Source organism: Mustela erminea, chromosome 3 (genome assembly GCF_009829155.1).
Source record: "Mustela erminea isolate mMusErm1 chromosome 3, mMusErm1.Pri, whole genome shotgun sequence".
NCBI classification, from domain to species: Eukaryota; Metazoa; Chordata; class Mammalia; order Carnivora; family Mustelidae; genus Mustela; species Mustela erminea.
This window is the reverse complement of record NC_045616.1, coordinates 85974473-85999387: the sequence shown is the minus strand read 5'-3', so window position 1 is coordinate 85999387 and position 24915 is coordinate 85974473. Positions and strand designations below refer to the sequence as shown.

The window sequence follows — 24915 nt, the reverse complement described above, 5'->3', positions numbered from 1 at the left end:
ATTTTGCCAGAAACGACCTTTTCAAGCTGGATTTTGTGTCTTTTCACCATATCCCTATCATTTTTTAAAAGATTTTATTTATTTGACAGAGATCACAAGTAGGCAGAGAGGCAGGCAGAGAGAGGGGGAGGCAGGCTCCCTGCTGAGCAGAGAATCAGATGTGGGGCTCCATCCTAGAACCCTGGGATCATGACCTGAGCTGAAAGCAGAGGCTTTAACCCACTGATCCATCCAGGCACCCCACCCCTATCATCTTCTTAAGCACTTTCTTACCTTCTGAGATGTTATAGAATTATTTTGCACACTTTCTCTGTTCCAGTCACGAGATGAACCATTTATCCCTGCTTCTTTTTTATTAGAAAGTTTTAATTAAAAATTAAGATCTAGTGGTAGGTGTGCTTATTGCTAATGGGCTGTCTCTATTTCAAGACTTTTTTAGCAGATAGAGAAAGGAAACACACATACACCACACATGCAAACATACAGCTAGATACACATACCTTCAAAATCATGAGTTCTTATTAATTCCTGCAGTTCAAAGTCTTCTTAGCCTTCCCCCTTTCTACTTTCATATTTTTCTTTTCCAAAAGTGAGAACTCTGGTTCTTAAAATTATGAATATATTTACTTAATTCTAAAGTGCACAAAAAGTAGCTTCAGAATTATTACACCCATACCAAAGAGAAAAACCTCTGGAGTTCAAGATTTGCCTGGCTTATTAAACTCAGGTTATATAGTCAAAAGTATTGTGTTCAGGGGTGCCTGGGTGGCTCAGTGGGTTAAGGCCTCTGCCTTCAGCTCAGGTCATGATCCCGGAGTCCTGGGATCAAGCCCCAAATCCAATCGGGCTCTCTGCTCAGCGGGGAGCCTGCTTCCCCAGCGCGCTCTCTCTGCCTGCCTCTCTGCCAACTTGTGATCTCTGTCTGTCAAATAAATAAATAAAATCTTTTTAAAAAGTATTGTGTTCAAAGCTACTTTTAGTATAGTTAACTTTATTCATTTCTTTTGTATGTAATTTTGGAATTTTTCCACACTCTGAAATTGATTAGAGTGTTGATAGTATGCTTTCTTTAGAAGGTATATTTATTTGAGAGCTAGAGCAAGAGTGGGGAAGGGGGTGGACAATGGGGAGGGGGTGGGCAATGGGGAGGGGCAGAGGGACAAGCATGCTCTCCGCTGAGCGGGGAGCCCAACTTGGGGCTCAGTCCCAGGACCCTGAGATCATGACCTGAGCCTTAGACACTTAACCGACTGAGTTAGGCGGGTGCCCCGTGTTGATGGTATTCTTTTTGAATGTATAAAACGTTAACATAATTAAAGTTAAAACTGCTTTTAAGAAGTATACACGGAGGGGCGCCTGGGTGGCTCAGTGGGTTAAAGCCTCTGCCTTCGGCTTGGGTCATGGTCCCAGGGTCCTGGGATCGAGCTCCGCATTGGGCTCTCTGTTCAGCGGGGAGCTGCTTCCCCTCTCTCTGTCTGCCTCTCTGCCTGCATGTGATCTCTTTCTGTCAAGTGAATAAATAAAATCTTTAAAAAGAAAAAAAAGAAGTATACATAAAAAGTAGTCACTCCTTGCCTATCCCTTTTGTCTTATTCACCCCACGCACTGTAGATAATCAATTTTATCAGTTTCTAGTTTATCCTTCCTGTGTTTTCTTTTGCAAAAAGTAACTACATATATTTCTATTATCTTACTTGTTCTTTCTTACACATGGAAGCAGTCTTACTATGGAGACAGTCCTTTCTTTGAAAGGTTACAGTATACGTGCATTTAGTTACCACAGTTTAAATAATACCAGTCCCCTAAAAACAGTTCAAAATTTAGTTATGATAGCATTTTCATTGAGTAATTGCTTAAAGTATAAATGTCTCTGTTAGCCCTGTAGTCCACAAACTGTTTTGCATGTGACAATTATGTGCCATGATTTGTAACCAATCACATGACCTCTTTCCATCAGTTAGAGGTTAGTTACAGTACAGTTACTTAGTTATGGATAGATACAGAGCATGTAGTTGTGTTCCTTTCTTATCTCCCAGAGATAAACCCACATATCATTTTACAAAAATTTACAGAGGGAGCCAACCAACAAAGATGTAAGTGCAGCAAAGAAAAGTGATAATGCAGTCAGTGAAATTCAGATGAAATAAAAGTGGAATTAGAGGGGTAGGTGGGAGCTTCAGACAGTAGAGATGTGACTCGATCTCAGAATTGTGAGTTTGAGCCCTACATTGGGTGTAGAGGTTACTTAAAAATAAAATCTCTTTTAAAATGGAATTATGGAGGCACCTGGGTAGCTCAGTGGGTTAAGCCTCTGCCTTTGCCTCAGGTCATGATCTCAGGGTCCTGGGATCAAGCCCTGCCTTGCACTGGGCTCTCTGCTCAGCAGGAAGCCTGCTTCCCCTTCTCTCTCTGCCTGCCTCTCTGCCTACTTGTGATCTCTCTCTGTCAAATAAATAAATACAATCTTTAAAAAAATATTTTTAATTTTAAAAATGGAATTATGTACTGTATGTTAACTAAAAAAATAAAATAAAAGAGAAAATGGATTTTTAAAAGTAATGGAATTATAGGAAAAATAGCTGACACTAGGAATGTTAACACTGCTGCCTTTGAGAGTCTCTAGACTGTAGCCAAAGGAGCTTTGTGAAGGAAAACTTACTGGCGTAAGTTAGGAAAGTTGTGGTGAAAAGGATAAAGATGTCCCAGTAAAAAATGACACCAGCAGAAATGCTTCACATTAGAGGAACTCTCAGAGATACCTCGGGATGTTGAAAGTCAAAGGGTACATAATATATTGGAAGTTGATCCAAACTTACAAAAGGGTATGACAATTTTCCAAGGCACAGAAAAGATGTTTGCTCTGTATTGTAAGTTACAGGATGAGAAGAAGCCAATCCTTTAATTCTCAGCTGTTCTAATTTCTCACATTATAGTTTTACTATTTTTGTACTTCCATGTAAGAATGCTTAATGTTTTCATAAACTCTTTTAAAGGTCGCAGAACAATTCTAATTTACCCCATTGATTGTTAAGATCACTTTGCACAGCTTCAGTTTGCATAGTCGTTTTTACAGTCCTGCACTACTGTGCTAAGTAAGGAATACCTGTATATGCTTTTTTGCATTTTTTAAAAATAATTTTAATCAGTTTTGCTATGGTAAAATTTATATGCAATAAGATGCATCTTTAAATGTTAATTAAAAAAAGACAAATATTTGCACCTTGTAACCATTTCTGCAGTCAAAATATAAAATAATTTTGTAACTTTCAAAAGCTTTTTCATGCCCCTTTAAAATCACTTCCTCGGGGCGCCTGGGTGGCTCAGTGGGTTAAGCCGCTGCCTTCGGCTCAGGTCATGATCCCAGAGTCCTGGGATCGAGTCCCGCTTCGGGCTCTCTGCTCAGCAGGGAGCCTGCTTCCCTCTCTCTCTCTCTCTGCCTGCCTCTCTGTCTACTTGTAATCTCTGTCTGTCAAATAAACAAATAAAAAAAAATTTTTTAAATCACTTCCTCATATCCCTGGCTCTAGGCAACTACAGTCTACTTTCTGTCACCATAAATTAGTTTGTCTTTTCCAGAATTGTATGTAAACTGAATCCTACAACACTACTCTTTTGTGTGTGTTTTCTTTTGTTCTACATGGTTTTGAACTTGATTCACCTTGTTGCACATATTAGCTTGTTAAATTGCTGAGTGGTAATGCATTGTATAGGTATGTCCCAATTGTTTTTAAAAAATATTTTATTTATTTGACAGAGAGAGAGAGAGATCACAAGTAGGCAGAGAGGCAGGCAGGGGGGGTGGGAGCAGGCTTCCCGCTGAGCAGAGAGCCCCATGCGGAGCTTGATCCCAGGACCTTGAGACCATGACCTGAGCTGAAGGCAGAGGCTTAACCCACTGAGCCACCCAGGTACCCCTGTCCCAATTTTTTTTATATGTTCAGCTGTTAATGGACATTTGAGTTCCCAGTTTGGTTTTATTCTTCATTAAGATAGTATGAACAGGGACTCCTGGGTGGCTTAGTCAGTTAAGCGTCTGCCTTTGGCTCAGGTCATGATTCCAGGGTCCTGGGATTGAGTCTCACATCAGCCTCCTTGTTCAGTGGGGAGCCTGTTTCTCTCTCTGCCTGCCACTCCCCCTGCTTGTGCTTGTACTTCCCCCTCAACAAATAAATAAATCTTAAAAAAAAAAAAAGATGTGAACCTACATGTATGAATATTTTTGTGAGCATACTTTTAGTTTCTCAGGGAAATGCTTAGAAAGCATGATTGCTGGATCATATAATACGGGAAGTGTATGTTTAGCTTTATAAGAAGCTGCAGAACTGTTTTTCAAAGTGGTAATGCCACTTTACATTCCCATCAGCATTGTACGATGATTCGACTCCATATTCTCACCAGTGCTTCTTGTTGTTTACCTTTTTAATTTTAGCCGTTCTATGGAGTATGTAGTACTATCTCATTGTGGTTTTAATTTGTGTCTTCCTGATTGAACGTTTTCATGTGTGTATTGGCTGTCTGTGTGTCTTCTTGCAGTGTGCATTCAAGTCTTTTATTCATCTTTAACTGAGTTATTTGTCTTCCTAAAATTGAGTTCGAGTTTAAAAAATATATTCTGGATGTGACTTGTCACATACATGTTTTGTGTAAATTATGACTTGTCTTAAAAGACTGACTTGACTTTTCATTTTCTTGGTAGTTTCTTTAGAAGAGCAGAAGCTATAATTTTGATAAGCCCAATTTTTTCATTTTTTTCTTCTATAGTTTGTGTTTTTTTTTTATCCAACTTAAGAGTCAGTAAGGGTGGGGTGCCTGGGTGGTTCAGTCGTTAAGTGTCAGCCTTTGGCTCAGGTCATGATCCCAGGGTCCTAGGAACGAGCCCTGCATTGGACTCCCTGCTCAGTGAAGCCTGCTTCTCTCTCTCCCACTACCCCTGCTTCTGTTCCCTCTCTCTGTCAAAAAAAAAAAAAAAATCTTAAAAAAAAAAAAAGAGTTGGTAAGTCAGTTAAGTGTCCAACTCTTGATTTTGGCTCGGGTCATGATCTCAGGGTTGTGAGATTGAGCCCTGTGTCAGGTGCTGTGCTGGGTGTGGAGCCTGCTTAAGATTCACTCTTTCTTTCTCGCTCTCAAAAAAAAAAAAAAAAAAGGATTCTGTTGCCTATTGCAAAGTTCTGATGATTTTATCCTATATTTTATAGAAGTTTTGTTGTTTTTTATTTCTTTGGTTTTATATGGTTTTGGTAAGAGCTTCTGGTTTCATTGGTTTTTCTTTATTTGTCCATTTAAAAAAAAAAGATTTAATTTATTTATTTAACAGACAGAGATCATAAGTAGGCAGAGAGGCAGGCAGAGAGAGAGGGGGAAGCAGGCTCCCTGCTGAGCAGAAAGCCCAATGTGGGGCTCAATCCCAGGACCCTGGGATCATGACCTGAGCTGAAGGCAGAGGCTTAACCCACTGAGCCACCCAGGTCCCCTATTTGTCCATTTTTTAAAAAGATATATTTATTTTAGAGAGACTGTGAGCACATGGGCATATGGCGGTGCTTGGGGAGGAGGGGGCAGAGGGAGAGAGAATGTCAAGCAGACTCCCTGCTCAATGGAGAGCCCCATATGGAGCTTAGTCCCAGGATCCTGAGATCATGACCTGAGCCAAAATCAAGATTTGGTTGCTTAACCACCTGAGCCACCTAGGCACTACTGTCCATTTTTCATCTCATTAGTTTCCACTCTTATCTTTATCATTTCCTTCCACCTACTCTGGGTTTTACTCTTCTTTTTCTAAATTTTCATGGTTATAGCTTAGATTATTGATTTTATACCTTTCTCTTATTTTCTGATATAAGTAGTTAAATCAATTTTTCTCTGAGCTTCAGACACATTGTACTAATTTCTGATATTATGTTTCCATTAAAATTATTAAAATAAAATTAAATTAAAAACATTAAAAATAAAGACAGTACAAAATGTTTCCTTATACACCTTGCAATTTCTTCCTTGACCTATGAATTATGGATTATTTTAAAAGTATGTTGGGGGGTGCCTGGGTGGCTCAGTGGGCTAAGCTGCTGCCTTCGGCTCGGGTTGTGATCCCAGGGTCCTGGGATCAAGCCCTGCGTCAGGCGCTCTGCTCAGCGGGGAGCCTGCTTCCTCCTCTCTCTCTGCCTGCCTCTCTGCCTGCTTGTCATCTCTCTCTGTCAAATAAATAAATAAATAATCTTAAAAAAAAAAGTATGTTGGTTATTTCCCACATATTTGAGATTTACCCAAATTTCTTTAGTCATTGACTATTTTTTAAAAGATTTTATTTATTTATTTGACAGAGAGAGATCACAAGTAGGCAGAGGCAGGCAGAGAGAGAGAGGAGGAAGCAGGCTCCCCGCTGAGCAGAGAGCCCGATTCGGGACTCGATCCCAGGACCCTGAGATCATGACCTGAGCCGAAGGCAGCGGCTTAACCCACTGAGCCACCCAGGCACCCCTAGTCATTGATTATTAGTTCAATTTCTTTTTGCAGTACAAAAGCATACTTTGTATTGTTTCTTTTTCTTTTAAATTTGTTAAAATTTGTATTATGGCACAGGATATGGTCTGTCTTGGCTAATGTTCCCTGCATACCTGAAAACAGTTTTTATTGTTAATGATTGTTGTGTTTAATAATTGTAAACTAGGTCTTGTTGGTTGATAGTGTTGTTGAGGCCTTGGTATCTTAACTTATGCTTTGTCTACTAGTTCTTTCACTCACTGACAGAGCAGAGTTGAAATTTCTAACTACAAATATGGATTTTTCTTTCTACCTTTAGCCATTCACCATACCAATTTTTGTATCATATAATTATAATATATATATATTGTTTCATATATTAAGCTGTATTAGAAAGTACATGTACTTCCTTTTTAAATTTTCATTTTAAAATCATTATAGATACACTGAAAGTTGTTAAAAATAAAACAGAAAGGTCCCACGTATCCATCACCAGCTTCTCCCCAATAATAAGATCTTACATAAATGTAGTATAAGATCAAAATCAGGAAATTGACATTGCTACAATCCAAAGATCTCACCTTACTCAAATTTCAACAGTTTATACATGCACTCACTTGTGTGTATGACTAGTGCTGTACAACTTTATCATCTGCATAGATTTGTATAACCCTCACCATAGTTAAATACAGAACTATTTCATCACCACAAAAAACTTCCTCTTATGGCCCTAGACCCTGGCAACCACCTATCTGTCCACCATTGCTATAATATTTCATTATGGCCATTTTTTTTCATTCAGCATAATTCTCTTGAGATCCATCAGAGTTGTTGTTGGTATCAAGAATTTGTTCCTTTTGGGGGCCCCTGACTGGCTCATTCAGTTAAGCATCTGTCTTCAGCTCAGGTCATGATCTCAGGGTTGGGGGATTGAGCCCTGCATTGGGCTCCCTGCTCAGTGGGGAGTCTGTTTCTCTCTCTCCTGCTCCTCATGCTTGTGTGAGGACTCTTTCACTCTCTGTTAAGTAAATAAAATCTTTTTTAAAAAGATTTAATTACTTATAAATAAATAAAATCTTTAAAAAAGAGGGTTTTTTAAATTACCGAGAGTAGTATTTTATTTTATGAATATATAGGAGTTAGTTTAGCCATTCACCTCTTGGAAGACTTTTGGGTTGTTTCTGGTTTGGGACTATTATACATAAAGTTGCTGTGAACATCATGTAGAAGTTTCTGTGATTTAAATTTACATTTTTCTGGCATATATATCCAGGAATGTAATTTCTGTATCATATGACAAGTGTGTTTTTATTTTTATAAGAAACTACCAAACTTTTCCAAAGGACTCTATCATTTTGTATTCTCAGCAGCAGTTTATGAGAGATCCAGTTTTTCCATATTCTCACCAGTATTTGATACTGTCATGATTTCTTATTTCACCTATTCTAATAGTTCTATGATAACTCGTTTTTGTTTTAATTTGCAGTTCTGTAATGACTAATGATGTTGAATGTACTTTCACATGCTTATTTGCCATCCATATACCTTTTTCAGTGAGAGAAATTTAGTGTTTTGCCCATTTTCTAAATGGATTTTTAATTACTTTCGCATTTTGTGAGTTCTTTATATATTTTAGGCAGGTGTCCTTTGTCGGACGCGTAGTTTGGAAATACTGTCTTTAGTCTGCCATTTGTCTTTTTTTAAAGATTTTCTTTATTTATTTGACAGAGAGAGATCACAAGTAGGCAGAGAGGCAGGCAGAGAGAGAGAGAGAGGAGGAAGCAGGCTCCCTGCCGAGCAGAGAGCCCTATGTGGAACTCGATCCCAGGACCCTGAGATCCTGACCTGAGCCGAAGCTCACGGAGGCTTAACCCACCAAACCACCCAGGCACCCTGCCATTTCTCTTTTTATCCTCTGGACAGGATATTCTTTTTTTTTTTTTTAAAGATTTTATTTGTTTATTTGTCATAGAGAGAGAAGCGAGAGCAAGCACAGGCAGACAGAGTGGCAGGCAGAGGCAGAGGGAGAAGCAGGCTCCCCACCAAGCAAGGAGCCCGATGTGGGACTCGATCCCAGGATGCTGGGATCATGACCTGAGCCGAAGGCAGCCGCTTAACCAACTGAGCCACCCAGGCATCCCAGACAGGATATTCTTAAAAGCTTTTAATTTTCAGTGAAGTACAATTTATGAATTTTTTCTTTTATGGATCATGGTTTGGCATCATATCTAAGAACTGTCCACATGCCCTAAGTCCCGAAGATTTTTCTCCTCTATCTTCTAAAAGTTGTTTTTGCTTTAAGTTTTATGTTGGCATCTGTGGTTCATTTTGAGTTAATTTTTCTATAAGGTGTAGGGTTTAGGTTGAGAATCAATTTTTTGTCTATGGATGACCAGTGGTTTCAGTACCATTTGTTGAAAAAGGCTAACCTTCCTCTGCTGAATTATATTTGTACCTTTGTCAAAAATCAGTTAGCAAACAAAGCTGTGGGAAAGGCTGTATTGGAGATTTGAGGAAAATGCTTTTGTATTCTACAGGGCATGGAAATATGTAGGAGTTGGTGCCAGTCATGGTGAGACCATAAGAGGAGGAAGTTTGCCTTAGCATGAAGTTATACCATGACGAATACAATTTTTTTTGAGGGAGGGGGAGAGTCTGAGGGAGAGAGAGAGTCTTAGGCATGTTCCATTTTTCTCCTTTTCTGTGTTTGTGCTATTGTCGCCTCACATTTTACTTCTGCAATATTTTTAGCCTCACATTATGTTGTTATTTTTGCTTTAAACAATCAATTATCTTTTAAAGAGACTAGAAGGTGAGAAGTTTTTCATATGTAACCTATGTATTTATAATTTCCGTCACTTTACATAGATCTAGGTTTCCATCTGGTGTCATTTTCCTTCAGACTGAAGAACTTCCTTTAATGTTTCTTGCAGTACAGATCTTCTGGTTACATTGTTTTTTGTTTGAAAAAAATATTATTTAACCTTCATTGTTGAAAGGTACTTTTGCTGGATATAGAATTCTAGACTGATAATTTTTTTCTTTCAGTTCTTTGAAGTTGTTACTCCTCGCTGTTCTGCCCTGTGTTGTTTCTAATGAGAATTTTATAGTCTTTCTTTTTTGTTCCTCTGTATTTAATGTTTCTTTTCCTCTTACTGCTTCTGAATTTTTCTCTTTATCTATGAAACTTGATTATGATGGACCATAGTGCATTTTTCTTGATATTTATCCTTCTTGGGCCTTGTTGAGTGTCTTGAGTTTGTGGATCTAAAAGTATAGTAAGTTTTTAGAAAGTCTTTAGAAAGTTTTGAGCTATATTCAAATATTATTACATGCACATACGCAATTATGGAGCTCCAGTTTTACTTATGTTAGACAAATTGATATTTTCCCACATTTCTTCTCTGTGTGTTTCTGGATAGTTTCTGTTACTATGTTTTCAAGTTGAGTGATCTTCTTTAGTGTCTAGGCTGCTGTTAAAACTACTGAAGTTTTGGGGCGCCTGGGTGGCTCAGTGGGTTAAAGCCTCTGCCTTCGGCTCAGGTCATGATCCTGGGGTCCTGGGATTGAGCCCCACATCGGGCTCTCTGCTCAGCAGGGAGCCTGCTTCCCTTCCTTTCTCTCTGCCTGCCTCTCTGCCTGCTTGTGATCTCTCTCTGTCAAATAAATAAATAAAATCTTAAAAAAAAAAACTACTGAAGTTTTCATTTCATATATGTTCTTTTTCATTTCTAGAAATTCCATTTCATTCTTTCCTTCCTCTCATTGTCTCCATGTTTTCCTTTAAATCCTTGAGAGTATTCACAATAGCTGTTTTAAAGTCATTGTCTGCTAATTTAATTACCTTTGTTATTTCTTGTGATGATTTTCTCCCTGGTTTTAAGTCACAATTTGCTGATTATTTGCATGCCTAGTAATGTTTTCATTGGGTGGTAGATATTGTAAATGCTACATTGTTGAATGTTTGGGGTTTGTTGTCTTTCTTTTAAAAGTATTAAAATTAGTTTGGGAAGGCAGTTATTTGCTGATTTGGTTGATCTTTTTACGACTTGTTTTTAAATTTTGTTAGGACAGGTCTTTAGAAAACTTTGCATTGGACTAATTAGTGCTGCTACTAAGTTGTGATCTTTTTTTGGCTGTTCATAATGATTTTTATATTCTGGCTAAATGGAACCCAAATATTTACCATCCCTGTGTGAGCTTCAGAATTCTTCAGCTTATAGCTCCCTTGTTCTTTGTTCAGCTTCTGGAGAGTTATCAGTCTATATGTGCTCAACTAGAGACTTGGGATCGTTATCCAGACTTCTGGAATTCTTTATGTAGCTCCATTCTCTGTTCCACAAATTCTAGCTGCTTCGGTCTCTCCAAACTCCTCATTTCTACTCCTGAATTCAGCAAGATCACTTTTTTGTTCTTGGGTGTCTCCTTTTTTGCCCCATGGTCTGAAAATTACCTCCAGGCAAAATACTAGAGATCCTAGAACTCACCTTATTTGTTTCCCTTCTCTGGGTCTCACACTCCTTTTAAACCAGTGTCTAAGAGTATTTTCCACATATTTTCATCAGTGTTCAAGGTTGCTTATAATGGTATGGTTCCTTCCACATGAGCAGAAGTAAAAGTTATCCCTTTGCTTTTTGTACTAACATTGTGTCCTCTGAATCATTGTATATTAATTTATAGAGATGTTTATTTTTCATAGCTTTCTAAAACTCTATTATATCATAGTTTATTCAGTCAATCTATAGTTTGCCATTTGGGTAGTTTCTAATCTTTTTGCAATTATAAATAATGCTGTAATGAATAATCTGGTACATAGGTATTTTCATAATTTTTGAGGTGTGTCATAAGCATATATTCCTAAAAATGTAGTTACTTACACCATACACAAAGATAAACTCGAAATGGATAAAAGACCTCAACATGAGGTAGGAATCCTTCGGAATCCTAGAGGAGAACATAGGCAGTAACCTCTTCGACACTGGCCACAGCAACTTCTTTCAAGATATATCTCCAAAGGCAAAGGAAACAAAAAGTGAAAATGAATTTTTGGGACTTCATTAAGATAAAAACTTCTGCACAGCAAAGGAAACAGTCAACAAAACAAAGAGGCAACCCACAGAATGGGAGAAGATATTCACAAATGATAATACAGACAAAGGGCTGATATCCAGAATCTATAAAGAACTCCTCAAACTCAACACACACAAAACAGATAACCATGTCAAAAAATGGGCAGAAGACATGAGCAGACACTTCTCCAATGAAGACATACAAATGGCTAACAGACATGATGAAAAAATGTGCATCATCATTAGCTATCAGGGAGATTCAAATAAAAACCACATTGAGATACCACCTGACACCAGTTAGAATGGCCAAAATTAACAAGACCATAAACAACATGTGTTGGAGTGAATGTGGAGAAAGGGGAACCCTCTTACACTTTTGGTGGGAATGCAAGTTGGTGCAGCCACTTTGGAAAACAGTGTGGAGATTCCTTAAGAAATTAAAAATAGAGTTTCCCTATGACCCTGCAATTGCACTACTGGGTACTTACTCCAAAGATACACATGTAGTGAAAAGAAGGGCCATCTGCACCCCAATGTTCATAGCAGCAATGGACACAGTCACCAAACTGTGGAAAGAACCAAAATGCCCTTCAATGGATGAATGGATAAGGAAGATGTGGTCCATATATACTATGGAGTATTATGCCTCCATCAGAAATGATGAATACCCAACTTTTGTATCAACATGGATGGGACTGGAAGAGTTTATGCTGAGTGAAATAAGTCAAGCAGAGAGAGTCAATTATCATATGGTTTCACTTATTTGTGGAGCATAAGACATAACATGGAGGACATGGGGAGATGGAGAGGAGAAGGGAGTTGGGGGAAACTGGAGCGGGAGACGAACCATGAGAGACTGTAGACTCTGACAAACAATCTGAGGATTTTGGAGGGGTAGGGGGTGGGAGGTTGGGTGAGCCTGGCGGTGGTATTATGGACGGCACATATTGCATGGAGTACTGGGTGTGGTGCATAAACAAATGAATTCTGGAACACTGAAAAGAAATTTTAAAAATTAATTTAAAAATTTTTAAAAGTGTGATTACTAAGTCATAGGGCAAATGCATATATAGGTTTGTTAGATATAACTGTTTCCCTCCATATAAATTGTACTGTTTTACATTCCTACCAGTAGATGAGAAAGCTTATTTTCCCAGAGCCTCCTCTATAGAGTATGTTGTCAAGATTTTTAATTTTTGCTAATGTGATTATTTAAAAAATTTGAAAATAGTTTTTTTCAAAGATTTTATTTATTTATTTGACAGAGATCACAAGCAGGCAGAGAGGCAGGCAGAGAGAGAGGGAGAATCAGGCTCCCCGCCGAGTAGAGAGCCTGATGCAGGGCTTGATCCCAGGATCCTGAAGGCAGAGGCTCTAACCCACTGAGCCACCCAGGTGCCCCTCAAAATAGTTTTGATTAGAGCTTCTCTCACTGTGATTAAATTTAAAGATCTTTTCACATATTTGAGCCTGTTTGTATCTCCTTAAAAATTGTTCATGTCTTATGTTCATTTTACTGTATGATTTTTTAGTGTCTTGACCTAAAATTAAAAAAAAGTTATTCATTTATTTAGAGATATTAAGTCATTGCCCAAGATGTAAGTTGCAAATATTTTTTCTCAGTATATCATTTGTCTTTCAGCTTTGTTTAGAGTGTTTTTTGCAGTTCAATCTTTTTTCTTTATGTTTTTATGTAATCAAATTAATATTTTTTTCTTATATTACATTTAGGTTTTGAGTCATGCTTAGAAAGCCTTGCCCCACACTGAGGTTACAGAAATATTCATCAGTTTTCTTCTAGTTCTTATATGATTTTTTTTTACATTTGGATCCTTAATCTGTATGTGTTTTATTCTTCTGTGTGCTGAGGTATGGATCTAATTTTATATCCCCCTCCCATCCAGTTGTCTCAGTACTGTTCATTAAAAACTTAATCTTTGTCTCAGTGATTTAAGATAGCATCATTATATTGATAGAAGGCTTAAAGATCAGAAAGTTACACTTTCTTCTCACTCAAACTTATCAACATATTATGAAGTGCATTATTTGATTAAAAAATAAATAATTTAACCAGACATGGTTATTCATTTGGTGAGAACTGATAATTTAGATAAAAATATAATAGTATGCTGGGGGAAATTGAACAAATTTAATCTAAGGAGAATTTAGGTCTCTTGGAAGATTTTCAAGTGGGAAATTAGTATTTTTCAGGTAGTTTCCTGGCATATTTGAGTTTCTGATTTAATAAATAGTAAGAGAGTACTAATGTGATCAGGACTAGATGAGAATACTATTCAAATAGGTGAAGAGGTAAACATCTTTTTTCTTAAACTTTTGATCTTTATTTTTTTTAAAGATTTTATTTGTTTATTTGACAGAGATGACAAGTAGGCAGAGAGGCAGGTAGTGGGGCGGGGGAAGCATGCTCACTGCTGAGCAGAGAGCCTGATGTGGGGCTTGACCCCAGGACCTCAGGATCATGACCAGCGCTGAAGGCAGAGGCTTAGCCCACTGAGCCACCCAGGTGCCCCAAACTTTTGATCTTCAAAATCACTGATTTGTTTCAAAATATTTTTTAAAAATATTTATTTATTTTAGAGAGAGAGAGGATACACATATGCAAGAGCAGGAGAAAGGGGAGGGTTGGAGGGAGAGGGAGGGAGAATGAATCTTAAACAGACTCTGCTGAACACAGAGCCCAACGCAGGGCTCAGTCTCATGACCCTGAGATCAAGACCTGATGCAAAACCAAAAGTCAGACACTCAGCTCAACTGACTGAGCCACCCAGGTGCCCCTGTAGTTTCAAAATATTTTTTAAGTTTAAATTCAGTTAAGTAGTATATATTGTATTAGTTTCAGAGGTGGAATTCAGTGATTCATCTGTTGTATAAAACACTCAGTGCTCATTCCATCAAGTGCCCTCCTAATGCCCATCACCCAGTTACCCATCCTCCTACCCACCTCCCCTTCAGCAACCCTCAGATTCTTATAGTTAAGAATCTCTCTCTTTTATTTATTTATTTATTTATTTATTTATTTATTTATTCTCTCTCTTTTTTTAAAGATTTTATTTATTTATTTGACAGACAGAGATCACAAGTAGGCAGAGACACAGGCAGAGAGGAGGCAGAGAGGAGGAAGCAGGCCCCCTGCCGAGCAGAGAGCCCAATGTGGGGCTAGATCCCAGGACCCTGAGATCATGACCTGAGCCGAAGGCAGAGGATTAACCCACTGAGCCACCCAGGCGCCCCTAGTTAAGAATCTCTTATGTTTTGTCTCCCTCTCTGATTTCATCTTACTTAATTTTCCCCTCCCTTCCCCTATAATCCTCTATTTTGTTTCTTATTGATGAGGTAATTTCTTCTGTTCTGAGGGGAGAGGGAATGGGTATAAAACTTATTTTTAAGATTCATAGGTCTTTTCTTTTTTTTTAAGATTTTATTTATTTTTCTGACAGAGAGATCACAAGTAGGCAGAGAGACAAGCAGAGAGAGAGGAGGAAGCAGGCTCCCTGCTGAGCAGAGAGCCTGATTCGGGGCTCAATCCCAGGACCCTGGGATCACGACCTGAGCCAAAGGAAGAGGCCTTAACCCACTGAGCCACCCAGGCACCCCATTCATAGGTCTTTTCAAATAGATCTTTTTCCCAAAAAAAAGTATGCAAGATATTTTTTCATGTAAATATTAAGACTAAACTCTTAAGGTTATTCACCAAATCCTTGAATCTCCCACCAGTGTAAAAATTGTGGTATATGTTTGATTAATCTCTTGGTTATCTGTTTTTATATTAGTTCTCCTCAAATGATCTCTTAATTTGACCTTGGAATATTTCTCAAATAGGCAAATTAGGTTAATTGGAAGATTAATAGATGATATTTTGGGCTTTAAAGGGGTAATACATATACTTTTTCCTTGAATGTAATAATTTAACAGTACCATGAGCAGGATTTTCTGATATTACTGGATACCCTGAGAATAAATAATTTTATGATATAGTCACCTAATATATGAAAATGATACTAGGACATATTTTTGGAGAGGTTCCTCTGTGCCAGCAAGGACAGCTTCATGAGCATGTGATCTGTACAGTCACATGGGTCCCCTTTCTTAGAAGGGCCCTGAATTTGGGCTAATGCCCTGCTATTATTATCTTGAAATTCTTAATTTTTAAACAAGAAGCCCCCTATTTTTATTGGCCATACAAATTGGGTAGCCAGTCATAAGATAACATTTGACTCAGGAAGTGGCAGTAGAGAGGGAAAGTAATTGATAGATTCAAAATACATATTGGAGGTAGTAAGCATTCACATGTACTGGGAATTAATTGAATGTGGAAATGTAGAAAAAGATGTTAAGAATGACTTGGGAATTTTTTTTAAAGATTTTATTTGTAAGTAATCTCTAAGCTTGGTGTGGGTGCTCGAACTCAAAACCCGGATTCAAGAGTTGCATGTTCTACTGACAGAGCCAGCCAGGCACGGTGGACTTGGGAGTTTTAACTCAGTGGTTGCCTTAGGCTGGGGTTAGGAGCAAGGATTGACAGCAGACAGGATTAAGGGACTTTTGGGATGATGGGAATATAGTAAAACTGGATTATGGTGTTGGTTGCATAAATATAAATTTACTAAAAATGCTTGATTGTCTAGGTGAACTCTGTGGTGAGTATAAAGCTGTTAAAAAATAACAGATTGAGATGCTTGGTTAAATCAAGGGGTGCAATAATTATTCCCATTTTAAAGATAAAGAAAATGAAAGAGAAGTTAAAAATAAACTTTATGGTTACATAGCTACTAAGTGTAATACTCAGTACGGGAGCTCACGTCTTTCTGACCCTAAGGCTTCACGCTGGACACCTGTAACACATTTACTCTCTATGTCAAAATTGTCTTTGCTATATCTCATTGATGAGAGTCTCTCTTGAAATTACAGAACAGAGGGGTGCCTGGGTGGCTCAGTGAGTTAAAGCCTCTGCCTTCAGCTCGGGTCATGGTTTCAGGGTCCTGGGATCAAGCCCCATATCAGGGTCTCTGCCCAGCAGGGAGCCTGCTTCCTCCATCTCTCTCTGCCTGCCTCTCTGCCTCCTTGTGATCTCTCTGTCAAATAAATAAATAAAATCTTTAAAGGAAAAAAAAGAAATTACAGAACAGAAAGGAAAGTCTCTATCTTCATAGAGACCGAAAAATTGTGCTGTTCCTGTAACACTGGTGTTTCCATTTCCTCCCACTTCCCCCACAGTGTAAGTTGTATTACCTCACCTCCTTTGCCTCTTTAGCAAACTATATTTTTCAAATCATTAGGTTAAGGAATAGTTTCATTAGGTCCACTGGTAGCTTGAAAGAGTGACCGTATCTTCCAAAATTCTTACACATAGGGAAAATGGAAACATATAATTGACTCTATATAATCCTTAGTGCATTTTATGATTACTAGGCCATTGGCACAAAGATTGCTATATTAATAATCATTAAATGTAGAGAGATGTTGGTCAAAGGGTACAAACTTACAGTTACAAAATGAATACATTTTAGGACTCTAATGTGCAGTATGTTGACTGTAGTTAACAGTACTGTAGGATATACTTGAAATTTGCTGAGAGACTGTATCTTAATTGTTCTCACCACACATACGTGCATGCGCACACACATACATGCATATTGGTAACTAACAGACGTGATGGATGTGTTAACTATGTTGTAATTATTTTATAGTATAGTAAATCATGTTTATACCTTTAACTTTTACAATTTTATTTGCCAATTATACTTTTTTAAAAATTTTACTTATTTATTAGAGAGAGGAGAGAGAACATGAACGGGAGTGGGGCAGAGGGACAGGGAGAATCAGACTCTCCTGCTCATTAGGGAGCTCAACACAGGGCTGTATCTCAGGACCCTGGGATCACGACCTGAGCCGAGGGCAGGCGTTTAATGACTGAGCTACCCAGGCTCCCTGATCTAATTAAAATTTTAAGATGATCAAAGGTGCCTGGGTGGCTCAGTAGCTTAGTGTCCAACTCTTGGTTTCAGCTCAGGTCATGACCTTGGGGTTGAGGGATAAAGTCCCGAGTTGGGCTCCATGTTCAGCACAGAATTTGCTTGAGATTCTCTCCCTTTGTACCTCCCCCTGCTTGTGTAGTATCTCTCAATAAATAAAATATTTAAAAAATTTTTTTAAAGAAATCATTGTGGCTACTATGGAAAATGGATCCAAGAGGGTGCTGCTGGCTTATGAAGACATCTTAAGAAAACTATGGGTCTTACTGCAAATGGGAAAACCATCTCAGCTTTTAGAAGCTAGTTTTCAAAAGCCATGTTGTAATTAAGTGATGGTGAATGGAAAATAAAAAGATTGATAAATCATTATTTTTGAATAAACCATGGATCAGTATTTCTCAAACCCTAATATTCATTCAAATCACACCGATATTTTGTTAAATCAGTATCTCATCAGGAGGTACAAAGTAGAGGATTTCTGCATTTCTGACAAGCTCCTAGGTGATGCCTAATGCCATTGGTTCTTGGCTCACACTTTGAGTAGCAAGTGACTAGGCTATATTCTATATTCTAAATATACTCTATAGAATATTTTCAGTGTTTAAATACCCACCAGCCTTCTCGGTGGTCTGATCCGTTGTCAAACAGTATTTAAAACTAGGGGGTTTCAGGGCGCCTGGGTGGCTCAGTGGGTTAAAGCCTCTGCTTTCGGCTCAGGTCATGATCCCAGGGTCCTGTGATCAAGCCCCCCACATCATCGGACTCTGCTTGGCGGGGAGCCTGCTTCCCTACCTCTCCCTCTGCCTGTCTCTCTGCCTGCTTGTGATCTCTGTCTTTCAAATAAATAAATAAAATCTTAAAAAAAATTAAAACTATGGGGTTTACATCCTCGCCAACATTTGTTGTTCCCTGTCTTGTTAATTTTAGCCATTTTGACTGGTGTAAGATGGTATCTCATTGTGGTTTTGATTTGTATTTCCCTGATGGCAGGTGATGTAGAACATTTTTTCATGTGACTGTTGGCCATTTGGCTGTCTTCTTTGGAGAAGTGTCTGCTCATGTCCAGTTCATGTGCAGCTCTCTCTTCAGGCTAACTGCTCTAACATCTGGACAGTATACTTGAGCTTTAATAAACTTTCCCACTTGTGTCACTCATAAGAAAAAAACCTAGGGGGTTTAAAATGAAGTATTGAGGACATGGAGAAACAGGTCCAAAAGGAATTTTCATCTCTTCAGTAAATATCCTCTTTATACTTACATACTTATCTACTTATTTAACCTGTTTGACTATCTCCCTGCTTCAGAGTTCATTTACACTCCAGAAAGTACTGTATGCAGTCAAAGTGATGTCCAAGACAAGTATACAGAAATAGTTGAGGCTCTGAAACTTTATGTCTCATATTTAATAGGGTGATTTGCATCAGTAATTGAGGCTTACTCTATGCCAGGCATTTTACCTGCCTGGCATTTTATAAGATAAGGAAACCAGAAACCCTTTGAAGATAGTTTCTTGCCCAAGGTGTACAACTTAGCCAGTTTATTTCATACCTGATTGTCTAATTCATTATCCTAATCATTACCATTTTGTTTGTTTCTTGAATTATAATCTGAAATGCAGAAAATCAGAGGATCTTTCTTTTATGGGTTAAAGGCTTTGTATTCTCTAAAGACTATGGGGCTTTGCTGCATTTCTCAGTCATGTTATAAAGGTGATAAATAGGCCTGGATTTTTCTGTTTTGGAGGGGGGAGGGATATTATCCTTTTTTAGCAATGCATCTTCTCTTTGCAGCATATGAACACAAGATCTTGGGAAATGGATTGACAGTGTAAAAGGAAGTATATGAGATTATGCCTTATGATTGAGGTTATTTGGGAAAGATGGGGTAAGGAGATGTCACATTGCTCCCTGGTTCTTAAGAAATGAGAGCTGGGGCGCCTGGGAGGCTCAGTGGGTTAAGCCTCTGTGAGCTTCGGCTCAGGTCATGATCTCAGGCTCCTGGGATCGAGCCCCGCATCGGGCTCTCTGCTCAGCAGGAAGCCTGCTTCCTCCTCTCTCTCTCTCTCTCTCTCTCTGCGCCTGTCTCTCTGCCTACTTGTGATCTCTGTCTGTAGGATAAATAAATAAAATCTTTAAAAAAAAAAAAAAAAAGAAACGAGAGCTGAAGAAAAACACCAGTTTTAAAAGAAACCTGAATTTTAAATTTCATAAAACACAGTTAAACCAAACAGAGTGTGGCTCCTGTTGATTTACGCTACTGAGGAAATAATAAAATTGTACACTCTCATTTGGTAAGAGATAAAGCTGAAATTATTCACATTTCCACGGAAATGCTAAATGCCCCCTTACATGTAGAGTCCAGCTGGATAGGATTTACTCAGCCCTCCAACAAACCAGTTTTGTGTTTTTCCAGGCAGTGTTGTATGGTTCTCAGTTTGGTTTGATTCTCCCTTCTTGTGATTACTAAAGACAGTGATTAAAATATACAATAGGCTTTGGTTTGGTTTGAAAACTTGCAGAACAGCCAGCTTCATCGCTGTGCAGTTGGCTTTCCAGGCTAAGGTGGGTTTCCGAGGTACAGATAACTGCCAAGGCGCTTTGGCCCTAAACTCTGGAAAGAAGCCAAAGGAAAGTGAAGTTCCTGTCTGTAGTGTTTGTCCCGCTCAGAGAGCCCGGGCGCTAGCGCATTCTTCGTGCAGTTATTGGCTGGGACTCTGCGTGCCGCTGTCGGCCAATGAAGACGCTGGAGATCGGGCCCGGCCCGTCCCCTCTCGGAGCCCCGGGATGAGGCAGAGACTGAACAGCCGGCGAGCAAATCAGCGGCATCCAGAAAGCCATGTCTGACTCCGCGCCCAGCGCTCAAGCGCTAACCCGCTGAAAGTTTCTCAGCGAAATAGCCGGAAAAATCTGGACCCCGCTAAGAAGAACTGCCTTTGAGTGAGATGGTCCCAGAGGCCTGGAGGAGTGGACTGGTAAGCACCGGGAGAGTGGTGGGAGTTTTGTTTCTGCTTGGTGCTTTGCACAAGGCTTCTGCCGTGGTTCGCTATGAGATCCTGGAGGAAAGAGAGAGAGGTTTTGCGGTGGGCAACGTGGTCACGGACCTTGGCTTGGATCTCGGCAGCCTTTCAGCCCGAAGGCTGCGGGTGTTGTCCGGGACTAGCCGAAGGTTCTTTGAGGTGAATCGGGAGTCAGGAGAGATGTTCGTGAATGACCGCCTGGATAGAGAGGAGCTTTGTGGGACACTGCCCTCCTGCACCGTAACTCTGGAGCTGGTAGTGGAAACCCCACTAGAGCTGTTCAGCGCAGAGGTGGTGATCCAGGATATCAACGACAACAATCCCTCTTTCCCTACCCGGGAAATGAAATTGGAGATTAGCGAGGCCGTGGCGCCAGGCACGCGCTTCCCGCTGGAGAGCGCGCACGATCCCGATGTAGGAAGCAACTCTTTACAAACCTATGAGCTGAGCCTTAATGAGTACTTTGCGCTTCGCGTTCAGACGCGGGAGGACAGCACCAAGTACGCGGAGCTGGTGCTGGAGCGCGCCCTTGATTGGGAGCGAGAGCCAAGTCTCCAGTTGGTGCTGACGGCTTTGGATGGAGGAACTCCAGCTCGTTCGGCCACCCTTCCCATTCGCATCACCGTGCTGGACGCGAATGACAATGCACCCACCTTCAATCAGTCTTTGTACCGTGCGCGTGTCCTGGAGGATGCACCCCCTGGCACTCTCGTTGTGCAAGTTCATGCAACTGATCTGGATGAAGGCCCCAATGGTGAAATCATTTACTCTTTTGGCAGCCACAACCGTGCCAGTATGCGAGATCTCTTCTCCTTAGATCCTGTTACTGGGGTGTTGACAATCAAGGGTCGCCTGGACTTCGAAGACACAAAACTCCACGAGATTTACATACAGGCCAAAGACAAAGGTGCCACTCCGGAAGGAGCACATTGCAAAGTTTTGGTAGAGGTTCTGGACGTGAATGACAATGCCCCAGAGATCACAGTCACCTCCGTATACAGCCCAGTCCCTGAGGATGCTCCTCTTGGAACTGTCATTGCTTTGCTCAGCGTGATCGATCTGGATGCTGGGGAGAATGGATTGGTGACTTGTGAGATTCCTCCAGGTCTCCCATTCAGCCTAACTTCTTCCCTCAAGAATTACTTTACTTTGAAAACCAGTGCAGCCCTGGATCGTGAGACTGTCCCAGAATACAACCTCAGCATCACTGCTCAAGACTCGGGAGTCCCTTCCCTCTCAGCTCTTACAGTTGTGCAAGTACAAGTCTCTGATATCAACGACAATCCTCCACAGTCTTCCCAGTCCTCCTATGATGTTTATGTTGAGGAAAATAACATCCCTGGGGTTCCAATACTAAATCTAAGTGTCTGGGACCCAGATGCCCCACAGAATTCTCACCTTTCCTTCTTCCTCTTGGAGCAGGGAGCTGAAACTGGGCTAGTGGGCCGCTATTTCACAATAAATCGTGACAGTGGCATCGTGTCTTCCTTAGTGTCCCTGGATTATGAAGATCGGCGAGAGTTCGAAATAACAGCTCATGTCAGTGATGGGGGCATTCCGGTCCTGACCACCAACATCAGCGTGAATATATTTGTTACTGACCGTAATGACAATGCCCCACAGGTCTTATACCCTCGGCCTGGCCGGAGCTCAGTGGAGATGCTACCCAGAGCTACCGCTCCTGGCCATGTGGTCACACGGGTGGTAGGCTGGGACCCTGATGCAGGGCACAATGCCTGGCTCTCCTACAGCCTTTTGGGGGCCTCCAACCAGAGCCTTTTTGCTGTGGGACTTCACACAGGTCAAGTCAGCACTTCACGTGCAGTCCAAGACACAGATGTGCCCAGGCAGACTCTTATGGTCTTGATCAAAGACAATGGGGAGCCATCACTGTCTACCACAGCAACCCTGACTGTGTCAGTAACTGAGGATTCTCCTGAAGCCCGGGCTGAGTTCCCCTCTGGCTCTGCCCCTCGGGAGCAGAATAAAAATCTCACCTTTTATCTACTCCTCTCTCTAATCCTGGTTTCTGTGGGGTTCGCAGTCACAGTACTGGGAGTGATTATATTCAAAGTTTACAAGTGGAAGCAGTCCAGGGACCTGTACCGAGCCCCAGTGAGCTCCCTGTACAGAACACCAGGGTCCTCTCTGCATGCAGACGCTGTGCGGGGTGGCCTGATGCCACCGCACCTTTACCATCAGGTGTACCTCACCACCGACTCACGCCGCAGCGACCTGCTGCTGAAGAAAACTGGTGCTGCCAGCCCACTAGCCAGCCGCCAGAACACGCTGCGGAGCTGTGATCCAGTGTTCTATAGGCAAGTGTTGGGTGCAGAGAGCTCCCCTCCCGGACAGGTAAGGGTTAGCATCCCAGAACGATATTAATACTTTTTGATGCCTACACCAGGTTCAGGAAGGAATGGAGTGTTTTTTTGAATGATGAGCATGATTTCCTAATGATACATCCACATTTTCACCTTGCCCTGCCTAGATCAAGCAACATGCCTTTGTGAAAGGGATGGCCTGACTAGAGCGTGGTTTGTGAACCCACACAATGTGGATTTGATTGACTCACGTGTGGCCCCAATTCCCACACTCAGCACTCACTTGCCATCACAACTAACCAATCTTGCTAAGGGGGCATTAAATTATAAGCCAAGATCTCAGCACTCAGAACTTAGCTTGGTGTCATTTGCATTAAGAACAAGCTGCTAGGTATCTCTAACCAGTGACAGATGCTTGGAATATAGCAAATATTCCATTTGTCCATCTTTCATTTGATTGCTGCATCTTCATTAAAACTAATGATGTACTGATAATGTTCCTTTTATTCTTTAAGATTATTTATTTATTTATTTGACAGAGATCACTAGTAGGCAGAGAGAGGGGGGAAGCAGGCTCCCCGCTGAGCACAGAGCCTGATGCAGGGTCCTGGGATCATGACCTGAGCCAAAGGCAGATGCTTAACCCTCTGAGCCATCGAGGCACCCCTGATAATGTTCCTTTGCCTACACAGATCCTGGACCTTGTTCTCAGCTGATTTTCTATGAAAGAAAGAAAATTCTAGGCATCCTTCAAGTTTTAATTCAAGTACACTGCTGGAAATAATGTGTATATTACTTACAAAATATTTTAGTGGCATAGTAGTAATGCATGTGTATTATAGAAAATTTAGAAAATAGAGAAAAATATGGAGAAATAATTGTAACTAACATGAATCCCCAAATTTAAAGATGTAGCCACCATAATTATAGAAGTAAAAGTAATCATTTACCTTATAAATAAATCCAGACAATCCAAAAGAACATATGGTACAAATTGAAAGTTCTTTTGTACCCCCAGGGTTATTCCCTTCCAGCATTATTTTTCTTAAGTATGCACACAATGTAAGAGGTAGGGAATTTGTAACTTGAGAAAGGTAAAGATTTCATTTATTCAGGCTGGTGTACAGGTAACTACGAGGCTTTTGTCTTGTAGTGAAGCCTATACACACTTCCAGTTGTAGGAGAACCACTTATATTATGATCAATAAAGTATATTAGTATACTAATAAGTATATTATTGTTACTAACCCTTGGATTTGTCAGTTAGACAGATGAGGCTTCACTACTTATCACCTGTGAGTCCTTGGCCAAGATAGTCTCTGTTATTATTATTATCATATTTATTCTTTACCCACCCCAATCTTTTTTTTTTTAAAGATTTTATTTATTTGAGAGAAAGAGATCACAAGTAGGCAGAGAGGCAGGCAGAGAGAGAGGGGGAAGCAGGCTCCCTGCTGAGCATAGAGCTCTATTCGGGGCTTGATGCAGGGTTCGATCCCAGGACCCTGGGATCATGACCAAGCCAAAGGCAGAGGCTTAACCCACTGAGCCACCCAGGCGCCCCTACCCACCCCCAATCTTAAACACACCTTGGAAATGAGAAAATCTGGAGGCAGCCAAAAATGACATAGTAGAGACATAAATGGAAAGGTGCTAAGGAAAGATGACAGCTGTCAGACTTGGTTGCATACCAGCATTACCTGGGGACCCCTTAAAAATTCTGAAGCCTGAGCCACACCCAAGCCAAATAAAGCACAATGTCTGGGGGTGAGACACAGGGATCAGTATTTTTTGAAGGTCCCCAAGTGATTTTTTGAAGATCCCAAGTGATTGTAATGTACAGACTAGTTTGAAAACTACTGCTCTAAAATCTATCAGTCTATCAATTAACACATTTATGAAGCCAGGTGTTATTTTGGTGTTCATAGAACCAGACTTACTGGGCCAGGCTGAACTTAGAAAATTCTGTTAGTTCCAGCCTTAAAATATTCTATAGAATAGCTCTATAAACTTGTTGAATTGCTGTGTTGTACACA

The 24915-nt window shown here is 40.3% G+C and overlaps 1 protein-coding gene across 21 annotated transcripts in view; it reads left to right on the top strand.

Moving 5' to 3' along the window:
• LOC116586430 (protocadherin gamma-C4) overlaps positions 1–24915 on the top strand; it is a 173745-nt gene that overhangs the window by 122728 nt on the left and 26102 nt on the right. The window contains exon 1 of one of the 21 annotated variants that reach the window (XM_032336379.1): positions 20039–22910. The exons of 19 other annotated variants lie outside the window; for them this stretch is intronic. In XM_032336379.1, coding sequence (XP_032192270.1) covers positions 20481–22910 — 2430 coding nt within the window. In that variant the 5' untranslated portion in view covers positions 20039–20480. Of the gene's footprint in view, positions 1–20038; positions 22911–24915 lie in introns of those variants that run through there. One more of the 21 variants, XM_032336430.1, reaches the window with a different exon arrangement.